This window comes from Trichomycterus rosablanca, chromosome 17, assembly GCF_030014385.1.
Source record: "Trichomycterus rosablanca isolate fTriRos1 chromosome 17, fTriRos1.hap1, whole genome shotgun sequence".
In the NCBI taxonomy this organism is placed as follows: domain Eukaryota; kingdom Metazoa; phylum Chordata; class Actinopteri; order Siluriformes; family Trichomycteridae; genus Trichomycterus; species Trichomycterus rosablanca.
In genome coordinates, this window is record NC_086004.1 from 30407315 (window position 1) to 30424374 (window position 17060).

The window sequence follows — 17060 nt, forward strand, 5'->3', positions numbered from 1 at the left end:
CGGGCAGCAGAACAGCCAGCACAGCTCGCCCAGGGAGAAGCCGCTCATCCTCGGGCCGGGCTCCGGCATCGAGCCGCCAAGTCCCGGTGTAACGAAGGCTGTTCGGACCGGCCGAGAGTAACGGAGCCGCGGCGGTTCGTGTTTCCGTCAGGTGGCTCGGATAGCAAATAAGCTAATTAGCTCACAGGCTAACCCGTTAGCCGCGCTCCCTTTTTATCGTTCCTTACAGCTAATTCTGAATCGAAACGCGCCCCAGAAACACGTATTTAAGCCTCTGCGGTTCGTATAAACACTAAACACACCGATATCACAATATTTATCGCGATATTCTTCACTACAGGATGAGCTAGGCTAACTAAACACAATGGAAGCATCCATGACTCCAGCTCCGCCAAGCCCAAATATAGCATTTCCGGTCCAGCCGATCCATAAGGAAAAACTGTGACGTCACCAATCGCTATTCAAACCAGTTCTATTGATTATAAACTGTGTGTTTATTTAATTCAACAATAAAATCACCGAATAAAATCATGTATTCGTTCATTTGTTGTCTGTCTTTACCACCGATTAATCCTGGTCAAGGTCGCGGTGGGTCCTGTTCATTGGAAGGAAAGCCAGGAAACACCCCAGTCCATCACATAGCACACGCACACACACACACACTGATTATCCTGACTGCACATCTTTGGACGTGAATAGGAATGAATAGGACCCACCGCGACCCTGACCAGGATACACACACACACACACACACTCTAATTGTCCTGACTGCACGTCTATAGACTCCGGATGAAAACCCACAAGCAAACTCCACACAGAATTGAACCCAGGACCTTCTTGCTCTGAGGTGAACAAAAGGTTTAATTCAAATAAATAAATACATTCATTCATTCATGGTCTGTTTTACTAACAAATAATCCTGGTCAGGGTTGCGGTGGGTCCTGTTCATTGGAAGGAAAGCCAGGAAACAGCCCAGACAGGATGCCAGTCCATCACAGGGCGAACACACACACACACACACACACACACACACTGATTGTCCTGACTGCACTGCACTGCACTGACTGGCATCCTGTCTGGGGTGTTTCCTGGCTTTCGTCCAATAAATAGGACCCACCGCGACCCTGACCAGGATACACACACACACACACACTGATTGTCCTGACTGCACGTCTTTGGAGGAAACCCGCAAGCAAACTCCACACAGAATTGAACCCAGGACCTTCTTGCTCTGAGGTGAACAAAAGGTTTAATTCCAAAATAAATACATTCATTCATTTGTTGTCTGTTTTACCACTGATTAATCCTGGTCAGGGTCACGGTGGGTCCTGTTCATTGGAAGGAAAGCCAGGAAACAGCCCAGACAGGATGCCAGTCAGTGCAGTGCAGTCAGGACAATCACATCACATAGCACACACACACACACACACACACACACTCTCTGATTATCCTGACTGCACGTCTTTGGACTTCCTTTCGGTGTGGAGTTGGCATGTGGGTTTCCTCTGGGTGCTCCGGTTTCCTCCCACAAGTCCAAAGACGTGCAGTCAGGACAATCAGAATGTGTATGTGTGTGTGTGCTCTGTGATGGACTGGCATCCTGTCTGGGCTGTTTCCTGGAGTGTTGTGGACCTGTTCGGGCTGTTTCCTGGCTTTTTTCCCAATGAATCGGACCCACAGCGACCCTGACCAGGATAAAGTGATCATAACAATACGATGAATAACAACTGACAAGCTGTGAGCTTCATAATTCCTGACAAGTTCGTCCAGGAAGCGTCAAAGCCAGCGTGGATTTGGATCGGTCAGACGATCCTTGGCGTGAAGCTTTTTCAGATGGAGTAGTTGGTTCAGACCCAGGGCTGGATTTGTTATTTCAGTTAGATTACATAAGCAGAGTGTGAAACATGAAACTTGGGCAGGATTGATGGACGATCTGGTGAAATGATGAAGTGCTGAACATCTCAGAAGCTTATTTTTAAATTCCTGATGGATCTTCCATCTCGTGTCGTGGACGCCGGATCCCTCAGCTGGACTCGGTCAGGAGGAACGACAGTCTGGGCTTTAGATCAGAAATGATTTTATTTTTGATGATTGTTGATGTTTGTTGAGCGTTTGGCTCCTTAGTGACGCTTTAAACTGACAAAATGAGTAGAGAAACATTTTGATGAAAATTCCTACAGTCATGTACCGAAAATGAGCTTCAAATCACGTCATGTAGGCTATATAAACAAAAGTGCAGCTTTTACAACTTCAAACTGGACCTCAGTCGGTTCTGGGAGCGGTGTTGAGTTTTAAAGACGTTGAGTTTCGAGGTATTTTTCCCCATAAGGATGTTTGGGAGAACCTGTTAATGCGTCCATGGTCCCGTGGAGCTGCAGATATTTTAGCCTCATGTAAAATAATGAGGTTGTTTTTGACACTTAAACACTGAAAATAACACAAATATAATATAAACACACTGAAATACAATTACTAACAGTTACACATCAATAAAAATACAATAAAAGCTGCACTTTAGTTTTACTTCTTTATCGTTTCCTGACGCTTCTTAATGCTGGAGATGCTCGATGTTGGAATACCGTATTCCCTTCAGCACCGGCGCATTCACATGTGCCGCTGTGCCGTTATTTCCTATGAAGTGTGACGGCGGTGCACAAAGCTTAGCGTGACTTACTGTAGTAAAACAGCGAGTGAGGAATGTGATTAGTGGAGGAACTTATGAGCAGTAATAATGAAGAGAAGTTTAGTGCTCCTGTCTCCTTCTTTTACTACATTAAACCACGTTAAGCTTTATTCTCAACCAGAAGCGTTTTAGACTCTGGGAGAAGCTGATTCTGATTCTCACCATTTCTCAGAAGCTGGAGCTGTAACACAAGTTTAAAAGTGAAACAGGGAGGAGAATCCAGATAAACACAGATACATGTGGAGCTGTAACCCTGGATCTGCACCTTATTCCACACTGATGCAGATTCAGATCAGATTCACACGCTGGTGAGGGTTTACTGCTCGAGCCGAGCGCTGAACAAAGCGGTGGTCACTTACATGTCGAGTTTAAGGGAACAAATTTCTCCACGAAGGGCGTCGAGTTTCAGAGATTTCGAGTTTAGAGGACGTCGAGCTACAAGGTACCGCTGTATGTGGACGCCTGTTACAAAATCATGAGCCTTAATATGGAACTCTGCCCCTCCACAAATCAAGGCTTTCCAGAAGATTTTGGAGCATGTTTGTGGAAATTTGTGCCCATTTAGTATCAAGCACATTTCTAAGATCAGACACAGTAAGACTTGGCTTGCAGTCTACATTCCAGTTCATCTCAAAGCTGTTAATTGGGTATAATATCAGTGCAGTACAGACAAACTGGAACAGAAGAGGGATTTCCCTAACTGTTGATTAGATAATATTCTGTAAACCTGTTAGTAATGAGTGTGGCTGAAACCTGACTCTAATTTTATAAACCTTTGATGGAATTATTAATTGGATTGGTCCCTTACATTTACATTTACATTTTCGGCATTTAGCGGACACTTTTATCCAAAGCGGCTTACAGTACTGTGACAGTATACTGCCTAAGCAATTGAGGGTCAAAGGCCCAACAGCGGCAATGTAGCAGGGGTGGAGCTGGAACCAGCAACCTTCTGATTACTAGTCCAGTACCTTAACCGCTAGGCTACAATGTCCCTTGTCTCTTCCAAGGTAACAATGCTCTGGACTATATACACGTTTATGTAAGGTACATTAGTGTCCCACAAATCTTTAGTGGGTTGAGGGGCCCTCAGAGTATCGATACCAACCTGTATCGTCAAGCCTCTTTCTCAGGCGTTCCAGTTGCGTCCATGTTTTTAACAGCGTAACAGGCCGAGTTGTGTTTTTATCTTTTACAAAACATGAAGAAGGTGGAACACTGTCGGTTCCATTCAGGTGAAGAACTTAAGGATCAGAGTAGTACCATGAACTGATGAGTCTGATGAATAACCTGATTAAGGTTGGTCCACATGAACTGGGATGAACATCAGTGCCAGAGCTCATAAAAGCCAAACAGGTCGATTTATTCACACTTTTTACAAAGAACGTCGCCTCAGAGCGGCATTACAGATTCCAGAAGCGAAAACCCCCGACGGGCAGCCGAGGGCAACGGTGGCAGGAAAACGTCCCTAAATAATACAAGGAAGGAACCTGGAGAGGAAGCAGAGGCAACACGGACCTCCATCCTCCTCGGGTGGCCCGGAGGATCGTTCAGATGAATCAGAATTAGACATGAAGATAAATAAATCAATCAAATTAAAGAAATAAAAAAGCACAAAGAATTAAATTGAGTCTGTGGTAGAATAAAGATTCCTGGTGAGATCCTGGAGTCACTGCTGATTATCAGAACCTCCTCGGGGTCTAAAAAAACCCAAAACGATACGATACGAACAATAAAATAAATAATAAGACGTCAGTGGTACAGAGTACAGCAGCAGACTCCAGAGAGAACAAGGAGGCACCAGAGCCAAGAAAAAGAAGCCTTTACATGGACCATTCCACTGAATCAGTGCTGCTGTATTTCAGGTATTTACTCATTCTAGGTTAAAAACTCAGTCCTGTTACTCTCAGTCCTGTTACTGTCAGTTCTGTAACGTTCAGTTCTGTTACTGTCAGTCCTGTTACTGTCAGTCCTGTTACTCTCAGTCCTGTTACTGTCAGTTCTGTTATTGTCAGTTCTGTTATTGTCAGTTCTGTAACGTTCAGTTCTGTTACTGTCAGTTCTGTTACTCTCAGTCCTGTTACTGTCAGTCCTGTTACTGTCAGTCCTGTTACTGTCAGTTCTGTTACTGTCAGTTCTGTTATTGTCAGTTCTGTAACGTTCAGTTCTGTTACTGTCAGTTCTGTTACTCTCAGTCCTGTTACTCATATACAGCTTCGTCTTCCACTTAAAACCTTGTACAAATAAAACAAAGGTGCTTGAGATTCGACCCAAACACATCCTGAGTAGTTCAGTGTGTGTGTGTGTGAGTTACAAAGATAAAAATGAAGTTTCATTTCTCCAGTTACTGCACCCACACGGCACCAGTTCTGTGGAAGCTAAAACAGTTTCCCAGAATAAGACGCCGACCTGTTGGCTCTGCTGTAACCCCTGATTCCTGGAGAACTCAGAATAAAGACACAGCTCAGCAGCAGCATCGTTCTCGCTTCCTCTTTGCTGCAGGATTTTAGTGAGTTCAGGAACATGAAGGTTTAGTGGAACATGGATTATAATTTAGTGCTGGTTCAGCTCCTCCAGCACAACGTTTCTGCTGTAGGTGAATGTAAGTGTGATTAGAAACATCAGCAGCTGAAGGTTTATTGTTCCTCTCACAAACCCACAGCGTCTGAGATCACACCGGCGTGTGTAAATAAATCAATCAAATTAATAAAATAAAAAAGCACAAAGAATTAAATTGAGTCTGTGGTAGAATAAAAACTCTCTGTCAGATCCTGTAGTCACTGCTGATTATCAGAACCTCCTTGGGGTCTAAAAAAACCTCAAAACAATACGATACTAACAATATAATAAATAATAAGACGTCAGTGGTACAGAGTACAGCAGCAGACTCCAGAGAGAACCAGGAGGCACCAGAGCCAAGAACAAAGGACCAAGTCCTGTTACTGTCAGTCCTGTTACTGTCAGTCCTGTTACTGTCAGTCCTGTTACTCTCAGTCCTGTTACGTTCAGTCCTGTTACGTTCAGTCCTGTTACGTTCAGTCCTGTTACTCTCAGTCCTGTTACGTTCAGTCCTGTTACGTTCAGTCCTGTTACTCTGAGTCCTGTTACGTTCAGTCCTGTTACGTTCAGTCCTGTTACGTTCAGTCCTGTTACGTTCAGTCCTGTTACTGTCAGTCCTGTTACTCTCAGTCCTGTTACGTTCAGTCCTGTTACTCTCAGTCCTGTTACGTTCAGTCGTGTTACGTTCAGTCCTGTTACTCTCAGTCCTGTTACGTTCAGTCCTGTTACGTTCAGTCCTGTTACTCTCAGTCCTGTTACGTTCAGTCCTGTTACTGTCAGTCCTGTTACTCTCAGTCCTGCTACGTTCAGTCCTGTTACTGTCAGTCCTGTTACTCTCAGTCCTGTTACTCTCAGTCCTGTTATGTTCAGTCCTGTTACTGTCAGTCCTGTTACTCTCAGTCCTGTTACTCTCAGTCCTGTTATGTTCAGTCCTGTTATGTTCAGTCTTGTTACTGTCAGTACTGTTACGTTCAGTCCTGTTACTGTCAGTACTGTTACTCTCAGTCCTGTTATGTTCAGTCCTGTTACTGTCAGTCCTGTTACTCTCAGTCCTGTTACTCTCAGTCCTGTTATGTTCAGTCCTGTTATGTTCAGTCCTGTTACTGTCAGTACTGTTACGTTCAGTCCTGTTACTGTCAGTACTGTTACTCTCAGTCCTGTTATACCTGGTTCACACTACACGACTTTTGCCCAGATTTTCGCTCGCTGACTGTTCGGCGCTAGATTTGCCGGCTCGGGAGCAACTCTGCATTCGCTCGGCGATCGAAAATCGGCTCTCAATCGCTATGTGTGAACTACTCAACAACTCGATCCAACAGGCTCGCCGAGCGCTCGGCTATCGAATCGAGATGTCTAGCATGTCAGATATCTTAATCTAAGTTGCACAACTGGCAATGAGTGCAGTGTCGAACAGCCAATGAGAACGTGAGATACGGTGTGAGGGGAAACGCAGGGGAGGAGTGCGGCTGTACAGGGGCTTAATGCAGTTTATATCATAATACACCGGCACACACACACACACACAAGTTTTACAGTATTTCTGACCTGATCGTTCTCTACAAAACACCCACGCTGCATTGCAAACAATATTTATTAACCTCCAACTCACTATATAGCAATCCAAGCAAAATCCACTAACATTCATTTATTTTGTCTCTTTGTTTTTACGCGCACAAACGTTGATCGCTCGCTACTTGTCGACGTGCATTTTTGGACGTGGTATCATTAAACCTTTCGTGACAAACTCGCGTTTGTTTTCACGACAAAACGATATTTGGGAGAGCAGAGAAGCTTGCCTGCGAATCCAGTTGGTGATGGATGGTGTAGTGTGTGACCCCCCATCACCCATCAGTCGTGTAGCGTAAAATACACACCGACTGAAAAGTCTCCCGAGTGCAATAGATTCAGTCGTGTAGTGAGAACTTAACTAGCATTACGTTCAGTTCTGTTACTCATATACAGCTTCATCTTCCACTTAAAACCTTCTACACATAAAGCAAAGGTGCTTGAGATTCGACCCAAACACATCCTGAGTAGTTCAGTGTGTGTGTGTGAGTTACAAAGATAATAATGAAGTTTCATTTCTCCAGTTACTGCACCCACACGGCACCAGTTCTGTGGAAGCTAAAACAGTTTCCCAGAATAAGACGCCGACCTGTTGGCTCTGCTGTAACCCCTGATTCCTGGAGAACTCAGAATAAAGACACAGCTCAGCAGCAGCATCGTTCTCGCTTCCTCTTTGCTGCAGGATTTTAGTGAGTTCAGGAACATGAAGGTTTAGTGGAACATGGATTATAATTTAGTGCTGGTTCAGCTCCTCCAGCACAACGTTTCTGCTGTGAGTGAATGTAAGTGTGATTAGAAACATCAGCAGCTGAAGGTTTTTCTTTTCTCGTCTGAGATCACACCGGCACGTCTGTTTGGGATTACTGAGGCGTGAGGTCTGTACGATGCTACACTGGTAGCTAAAAGCTTTCAGCGTTTCTGGTTAGCGCTGAGGAGGAAGCAGAGATCCGGACACCATGTCTCGGGTTGGGTGGAACATCGTGTACTCACATTCTTATTCTAGTGGAACAGCATGAAGTGTTGATGCAACACAGTTCCAAGGTCATGGGTTCATTTCTGAACTCCGGATAGTCCAGTTGATATGGACTTCCTTAAACTGTTGCCGCAATGTTAAAAGCATATCATTTACCGTATATTATTGTATACACCTGTTATGTATGGATGTGAAACAGTTAGAGCTAAATGTAATCATTAGAAGGGGCGTCCAGATACTTTTGGCTGATAAAACCGCAGTGACCTTAAGACGGTTCACCCCGTTTCATCATGGCACGGCGGGTGTAGTGGTGCCACTTCTGCTGGATTGCGGAGTCGGAGTGTTTTGTAAGAGGCTCTGCGGCGCTCTTGTCTTACACGTTGCTCCATTTGTACTCGCTTGTAAAGGTCACTCAGACAATCTTTGCTCAACGAGACCTTAACGAGACCTTAACGAGGGTGCGTGGAGTACCGGGGCCGAGGAGAAGGCAGAGGAGAAACGACCCCGCCCTCCCGAAACCCGTGTGTCAAGTTCTTCACTTCGCCTCCGCAGTGACGTCCAGAGTCACTCGAGCGCTGATGCTAAACGACATTTACTGAAGGACACGGAGCAGCACAGAAAAATGTATAACTTTTCCTCCCAGTTTAGTCGTAGCCAGTTCCTCTGCTGGAGACCCCGGTGGTGTACGAGGAGGGTACGACCCCTTCTTATTCGCCAGTACTTCGGTGGATCGGTGCGTGAGGTCGGTCTCACACATGGAGAGTCACGCGCTGATCTCCACGTTCCTCCACTTCTGTACAGGCGTCGGTTGGCTAGCGGGCACAATCAGTAGTGCAGACGGTGCAGCAGACTAAATCAGCCTCTAGTCTGCTGGGTGGGAAAAAACGGGACTAAAAAATGGGCGGGGTCTTTGACTCTGTGTAAGGACCCTGGTTAGTAGCCCGAGGCGCCTGTACAGAAGTGGAGGAACGTGGAGATCAGCGCGTGACTCCCAAAACGACTCTTGATTCATTGATTCATATGAGTTTGATTCATGAACAACAGGAGCAGGGTAAATGAAATAGTATTACTGTAGTATTCTGAGTAATATTTATATATTATTTACACTGGGGTGGCTCGGTGGGCGGCACCGTCGCCTCACCGCAAGAAGGTCCTGGGTTCGATTCCCAGGTGGAGCGGTCCGAGTCCTTTCTGTGTGGAGTTTGCATGTTCTCCCCGTGTCTGTGTGGGTTTCCTTCAGGAGCTCCGGTTTCCTCCCACAGTCCAAAGACGTGTGTGTGTCCTGTGATGGACTGGCAACCTGTCTGGGCTGTTTACCCAGTGAATCGGACCCACTGTGACCCTGACCAGGATAAAGCGCTGGTAAAACAGACACTGAATGAATGAATATTATTTATACTCAGAATTAAGAGTTGATAATATTTATAAAATATGAAGCTCCGTGTCTGTGAGCTGAAATTGTTGATATAACAGGAATGTTTTACAATACCCCCCCACACACACACACCAGCGCATTAGCGTAACAGATTAGTATTTACCAGCCGCTTTTGCGTAACTAGCTTTGCGTAAAAGGTTTGCTTAAGTGCTTACGCTAACGATGCCGGGAACGCTCGGGGATTCTCATTACACAGCGTCGGCGTGAGTATCAGCCACACCGGTCTGATTATTCCGCTCAGACACGGCTCACCCGACTCCCCCGCGGCAGCTAGCACGTGACCCGGCGTCGTGAGGCGCCCTCGGAGCCGGCGGGGTAAAATAACAGTGTTTATGTGAGCGCTGAGTGCCGCTCTCAGCCATCAAAGCTCCTGGAAAGAAGCGGCTGTTTGTTTGTGAGGACTGAAAACAGAGACGCTGCGTCGCGCAGGTGCTAAAGTGCTCTCCGTGACGCTAGCGGCGGCCGGTACGGGAGGGGAATCCATTCAGGCCGGTGCAGCGGGGTTAGCGTTAATTATAACGCCGCCCGCAGGTTCCATTCAGAACCACGAGGTTCCAACGAACGCGGCATAACGGTTCGGCTCTAACGGTTCGGTCCAGCTAGCACAGCGGCTTTAACGAGGCTGAACGACGGGCATCCGTTTCATTTATTAATCAGATAATCTTATTTCAATTCAGCGTTTGATCCTAAACAATAACAACAAATAAAATAGATCATCAGTGGAGCTGTTTCACCAGAATGTGCAGAAGTACTTAGTGCCCACAGTTTTGGAGTCCAGCAAGCTCATGATCGGGTGTCCATATATTTTTGGCCATACAGACCAAAATTAGCCACTCGTTCTGAGTGGAACAGTTGACCTCACATCCACCCAGGTACAAAAAACCTGATGAGCCAAAACATTAGGACCACCATCCAAAATGTGTGTTAAAGAAAGGGTTAAAGTACTGCGAATGGTCAAAAGTATTTGGACACCTGAGCATGAGCTTGCCGAAAGTCCCGTTTCAAAACAGACGGTATTAAAGTAAAGCTCCTCACAAGACTTTGGAGTGTGTCTGTAGGGATTTGTGCCTGTTCAGTAGTACAAAACATGACAGCATTTGTACGGCTGGGCGCTGATTGATCAGTCGGTGTTCCGGTTCATCCCAGAGCTGCTGAGCGAAGTTTCTTAAAACTGAGGTCCTTCCCTAAACTGTTGCCCTAAAATCAGACGAATGTAATTTCCTTTATATGATTCATTTATTACACGTTAGTGGCAGTCGTGGCTGAAACGTGTATTCAGTAATTAGAAGATAGGGGGCGTCCCAATACTTTTGTCCGTGTGTATTTGGACGAAATCTCCTCGTCCCAAAACCATGCGGTAAATAAAAGTGACGCAGAGGAATGTTGATTCGTACCCGCCGGTGTGAGGCTGCGTATCACCGGCAACAACCACACAAAAACACTCGACCGTTTTCCCAGTTTCATTTACTGTCGTGTCACATCACAGCAACGTGATCCGGGTCAAAGCGCCTCACCGAAACAGTCCAGACCTGGGCGGCTTCACACCGACACGTGATGGGCTGAAGGAAAAGAGCCTCCGGGTGAGCGTACGGTACGAACCGAGCCGTCAGCGTCACGCCGCCGTTCGCCGAGCTGAACCGGGGACGCTAATTTGGGATTAAAGACATCAAAGGAACAAGATCAAAGTGACTTTGATGGTGCAAAAAAAGTACAAACACGGTTACAGAAATGAGGAAAATGCAGGAGAGTTAAAACAGCACGTCGTTTTTGTTTCATGTCAGGAAAAGATTTCAGAAAAAAGTTGGGACGAGGATAAATACAGACCAGGAATGGTGTGAAATGTTAATAATTCTGTTATAATCGGTTATAACAGGAGCATCAAACACAAATCCAGTCGTTCACAAGTAAAGTTTCACCATCTACCGTTCCTAATATTATTAAAAGATTCTAATACAGAGAAATCTCAGTGTGTGTACAGGAGGGCAAAGCAGAGAACCAATCCCGCATCCCTGTGACCTCTGACCCCTCAGATGGCGCTGCATTAAAAACCCACATGGACTCTGGAGCGCTTCAGAAAACCCTGGACAGTAAACACGGCTCACCGCCACATCTACAAACACACGTTCAGACCGAATATCAGGAACATCATCTGAGGGGTCTCAGACGACTTGATTTTGACAGTCAATGCAGGGGCAGTCATCGCCTAGTGGTTAAGGTGCTGGACTAGTAATCAAACGGTTGCTGGTTCAAGCCCCACCACTGCCAGGTGGTCACTGTTGGGCCCTTGAGCAAGGCCCTTAACCCTCAATTGCTTCGACTGTACACTCACACAGTACTGTAAGTCACTTTGGATAAAAGCATCAGCTAAATTCTGAAAATATGAATGTAAATCTGTATATACGACAAATAAAAACATTCATCTAAAACATGCCAGTAGGTGGATTGGTTTGAGCCGCCCTACAGATGAAGGAATGAATAAATCTGAAGAACATCTCCAGCGTTTGTCCCCTGAACGACCTTCCGTCTCCAAACCAAAACACTCGGGTAAATAAAACAGAAATGATTACGGCGTGCTGATGCCAGTTGAAAGGTTGATGACGGGCTGCCAGCGTGATTCGCTTTGTTGAGAGACGGGCATCACGCGGGCACCAAGGCGCCCACGGATCCGACGTGCTGATGCGCCGATGCCCCCCGAACCTGAAACACCTCAGTAAGCGCCGCTCACTTTTACCACCAGCTGTAGAACCGCTTTGGTAAATGCGGCTGCCGTGTTCAGACTCCTGGACGACGCCCATCAGGAGCGCTCGCGCCGCCCTGGCGAAATGTCAAGCGCTCGATCCGAGACCCCGACCGGACCCCGACCCAAATCAGTCGGAATGAAACGAAGTGCAGACACGCGGTATGCTGACCCCCGGTTAACGTCGTGGCACGCAGAGCTTCTCCCAGGCGGAACGGATGAATGAAAGTTCCTGGCGCGGCATGAAAATGTAATTATAGCGAGATGTTGGCACGTATCCACGGCGACCGGCTCCGGCGCAGCGAGGAGCAGAAAAACAAGAAAATTGCTGTAACGCGCCGACGGCGGCTCGGCACGCACTGTTTTTATACCACAACCACGTGGATACATCAGGACGCCGAGGCTTCCTGCTCACATCGATCACGCAGAGCGCTTTTATAATAATACAATAATAATAAAAAAATTATAAAATAATAATAAAGTAATAAAATAATAAAATAAAATAATAATAATTTAAAAAAATAATAAAATAATAATAATAAAATAATAAAAAAATAATAATAATAAAATAATAATAATCAAATAAAATAATAAAATAATAATAAAATAATAAAACGCATCTGCTGAGGATTCCGTCCAACACAGTTCATTAGAGAAACGTCCAGATTCACGTACGCCTGTGTGGAACATCCTCTCCTGTTTTTCAGTGTTCTGTGTTACTGGGAATTCACCAGTTTCTCAGTGGGTTTGAGCCTGGGAGAGCAGAATGCCCCAGTAGCATGTGACGTCCCAGTACATCCCAGTTTCCTGTGGGTGCTAGAACACGCCCGTAAATCCACAGTAGATGCAGAGCAAGGGCACAGAAAGTTCCCTTACTGTCGAGGACACCTGGACATCCAGTTCTCATTTCTGCACTATCCCGTCACTATCCACTGTCTCCGTAGCGGGTTGAAGACGTCGTATTTTGGTATTTTTTGTTGTAAGCGCACCCCGCGGGTCTCGGATCAGATCTGGCAAATACGGCGGCCACAGAAAACATCAGGAACTGTCTTACAGCCAAAGGTATGTGGACACCTACTGTTTATGAGCCTGTCCGACACGTCACTAAACTACCTCTCGTTTAAAGTAGTAATGTGTCTGTGGGAATTTGTGGACTTAAAGTAAAAGAAGAAACTTTGGGGCATTGTGGTCAGGCACTGATGTTGGATGAGAAGGCCTGGCTCTCCTTCAACGTTCCAATTCGTCTCACAAAGCAGGAACGATGACATAAATTAAGCTGTATAACGGCAGTCAGGGCAGCTGTAGCCTAGCGGTTAAGGTACTGGAATAGTAATTAAAAGGTCGCTGGTTCAAGCCCCACCACTGCCGGGTTGTCACTGTTGGGCCCCTGAGCGAGGCCCTTAACCCTCAATTGCTCAGACTGTATACTTGCACAGTACGCTTGCAGAGATGTAAAAATAAGGAGAAAAAAGTGACACGCTGGAGTTTGATTAAAATTTAATGAGAATTTGGAGTCACGAGCACATTTATCATCACAAAACCAATGAGGAACATTTACACAATTATACACACACACACACACACACACACACACACACACACACAGAGTGTGTGCTGAAAAATACACACTCTGATGTAAAAATCACAGTATTTACATTCAAACATTCAAACATTTAGTCTGATTTAGCAAAAAAATGATTTCCTTCCTTCCTTCGTCTCATCGTCACGTTTCATTTGTGCAAAATATCGAAACCGTTTCCATAAAATTCCTGTTTTATTTATTTATTTATTCTTTTAATATTAAAGTCACACAGACGGCGGCAGCCACGCGGCGCAGGGAAGCGACGGTAAGAAAAGCCACAGCTGATCGGAAACACGTTACAGCTCATACAGCACCTACACACACTACTGTTAGATCTATAGAATAAACACACTACAGCTATACACGACGCTTATAGATTCTGCACCGTACAGGCGACGCCGGCGAAGTGAATAAAAACACAAAACACGCTCGAATACGAACGCCAAGAACGAACGCACTGATCAAAAAAAAGAACCGGCAAAAATATGTGGACACCAAACTACGACGTCCTGCGCTCCTCTGGAAAATGTGGGAATCGGATGTGGGAATTTGTGCTCATTCCGTGAAAAGAGCTTTCGGAAGGTCCAGGTGCTGCTGCTGGAGGCCTGGTTGGCATTCCGATTCATCCCAAACGCGATCCTTCACGCCACACTCGGCCGACACACAGTCCGAGTGGTGCTATCGACCTGGCCGGGCGTCTGACAGGCACACGGCACATTTTGCGGCGACTCAAATGCATGACCTCTGCCAGCTCAGCTGAGGCGCCAGTGTGCGGGTGGACGATTCACGAACTCTACACCCTGACTCTGTACGCGATACGGCTCTCTATCACAGGTCTGTGACCGCACACGTGTCGGAGGGAGCGTGTGCTAGTCTGCGGCTCTCCTCGGCCAGGGTAGGATGGTGCGAGTGGCAGAGGAACGGGAAACTAATACTGAGTTTTAGAAGGTACGTCCACATACTTTTGGCCTACGTGTCTTGGGTACACTGCGTTCACACTAGCAGGTGAGATACAGAAGTGCTCAGCGGTTAAAGTGCTGGTCCTAGTGATCAGAAGGTTGCTGGTTCGAGTCTCGCCACTGTTGGGCCCTCGAGCGTGGCCCTTAATTAATACTTAAATGATCGGATTGTATTCGGTCACAACGATAAGCTGCTTTAAATAAAATTGGTGCATTACGGAAGCCGCCACTTTACCCCCCCTCCACCGCAGACTTCTGCCCCCTAGTGGTGGCATTAACGGCTCTCTGAACTCCCCCGGTGGGTGCGTCTCCGCCCTCGGCGAGTGCTAGTGTGAACACAGCGGTACAGGTCGGGAGGTGAAATGTAAATGCAGTGCTGGTGTGAGTGATGATGATGATGATGATGAAGATCACAATACTGCAGTCATAAAAAACCACAAACGAATAATAATAATAAAGATCCAGAACGTTCTACAGTCCGCGTTCACTCAGAGAACGGGGGGAACATCCCCAAATCAGCAAAATCCTCGATGTTGTAGTTGGCCGCTCCCTGTGTGGGGTCGCCGGCCATCGGCAGCATGTCCTGAACAAACAAACAAACAAACAAATAAATAAATAAACAAACTATTATCTTTCCTTTCACATCATTTTTTAAAGTTTTTACAGTTTTTTCCTGGTCAGGGTCGCAGTTTAACACACCCTCGTACAGGGCGCCAATCCATCATTATCCCCCCCACACACCCCAAACACACACACACTTATCTGCTGTTCCTGTTGCTTTCATGTCATCCTGCAACTCTTGTTTGTGTGGTGCAGCTGTGTGTGTGTGAGAGAGAGAGAGAGAGTGTGTGTGTGTGTGTGTGTGTGTGTGTGTGTGTGTGAGTGTGTGTGTGTGTTTACCTGGAACACCTCTGATTGGTTGCTCTGGGTGTGTGTGTGTGTGTGAGTGTGTGTGTGTGTGTGTACCTGGAACACCTCTGATTGGTTGCTCTGGGTGTGTGTGTGTGTGTGTGTGTGTGTGTGTGTGTGTGTGTGTGTGAGTGTGTGTGTGTGTTTACCTGGAACACCTCTGATTGGTTGCTCTGGGTGTGTGTGTGTGTGTGAGTGTGTGTGTGTGTGTGTACCTGGAACACCTCTGATTGGTTGCTCTGGGTGTGTGTGTGCTGCTCTCCGCTCTGTTGGTTGTGATGTTGACTCTGCCACTGAGACCAAACCTCGGACGGTCGACCCTGGAACTGAGCGCCACTCTGCCCACTCTCACCCGCCACGTCTGTGGAACACACACACACACACACACACACACACACACACACACACACACACAGAAGCATTATGAATCTATTCAGATCTATTGATTATTTTCCTCCTCGTGTCAGAGGTCCTCTGTACCCCATCACCTCCCATATTTAGTCATTGCTGATTCCCACCCTGAGTGAATTCTCCTGTGTGGTACTGTGTGTGTGTGGATCATAAGTATGTGGACGGGGTCTCCTCCTCCCTCTCTGTACGATGTAAATCCTCCATTTCTCTCCCTCACGTGGACTCCGGCTCGTGGTCGCCGTGCCGACAGAACGCTGTAACGGCGTACATCATGTTTAAGGCCCGAGGCGGTGCAGACAGCGAGGAGCGCTGATGCGTGAAGGCTCGTGCTCGACGTGCTCGGCGGCCCCCGGGCCCTTTCCCATGATTCCCTCTGATGACAGAGTGATGTGAGGTCAGGCTCCTCATTTCCCTACAGCAGCAGCAGCAGCAGCAGCAGCAGCAGCTCACTGAGGGTTCAGTGGAGCTCCGAGTTACTGATCACTCACTCATTCATCTCCTTCATCCTGTTCTACTGAGGCTCCATCTGCTGAGTGAGTGAGTGAGTGAGTGAATAAATAAGTGAGTGAATAAATAAGTGAGTAAATAAATAAGTGAGTAAATGAATGAGAGAGAATACAAGCGCCAAACACCTGCAACAGGGCAAACCAAAAACCTGCAAACTGGGTACTGGGTTACTGGTACTGGATTCTGGGTTCCTGGTACTGGGTTCCAGGTTCTGGTACTGGGTTCCTGGTACTGGATACAGGGTTCCTGGTACTGGGTTCCTGGTAACACCAGCCATATTAAAACCATCACCAAAACAGCCTTCTACCATCTTAGAAATATATCCAGAATCAAGGGTCTGGTGTGCCAACAAGATCTAGAGAAGCTGATCCATGCTTTTATCTCCAGTAGGGTGGACTATTGTAATGGTCTCTTAACTGGACTTCCCAAAAAGACCATTAAACAGTTACAGCTCATTCAGAACGCTGCTGCTAGAGTTTTAACTAAGACGAAGAGAACTGAGCACATCACTCCAGTTCTAAAATCTCTACACTGGCTTCCGGTTAGTTACAGAATAGAATTTAAAGTGCTGCTACTGGTCTATAAATCACTGAATGGGTTCGGCCCAGAATACATCTCAGAAATGTTTAGAGAATATAAACCAAGTAGATCTCTTAGATCCATGGACTTAGATCCAAGATGTTCCTTAAATGTAGAAATGTTTAAATCCAGGTTAAAAACTTTTCTTGTGCCTATGATT

At 46.3% G+C, this 17060-nt stretch overlaps 2 protein-coding genes across 3 annotated transcripts in view; both read right to left on the reverse strand.

The window, feature by feature from the left end:
• abhd17c (abhydrolase domain containing 17C, depalmitoylase) overlaps positions 1–381 on the reverse strand; it is a 28650-nt gene extending 28269 nt beyond the window's left edge. The window contains exon 1 of the mRNA XM_063013162.1: positions 1–381. This exon is cut by the window's left edge and continues 416 nt beyond it. Coding sequence (XP_062869232.1) covers positions 1–69 — 69 coding nt within the window. The 5' untranslated portion in view covers positions 70–381.
• A 13052-nt stretch (positions 382–13433) lies between these two features.
• The window catches only part of arnt2 (aryl-hydrocarbon receptor nuclear translocator 2), a 47610-nt gene continuing 43983 nt past the window's right edge, over positions 13434–17060 (reverse strand). For both annotated transcript variants that reach the window (XM_063013514.1, XM_063013513.1), the window contains exons 18-19: positions 15619–15764; positions 13434–15077 (exon numbers count right to left, since the gene is read on the reverse strand). In XM_063013514.1, coding sequence (XP_062869584.1) covers positions 14979–15077; positions 15619–15764 — 245 coding nt within the window. In that variant the 3' untranslated portion in view covers positions 13434–14978. The remainder of the gene's footprint in view (positions 15078–15618; positions 15765–17060) is intronic.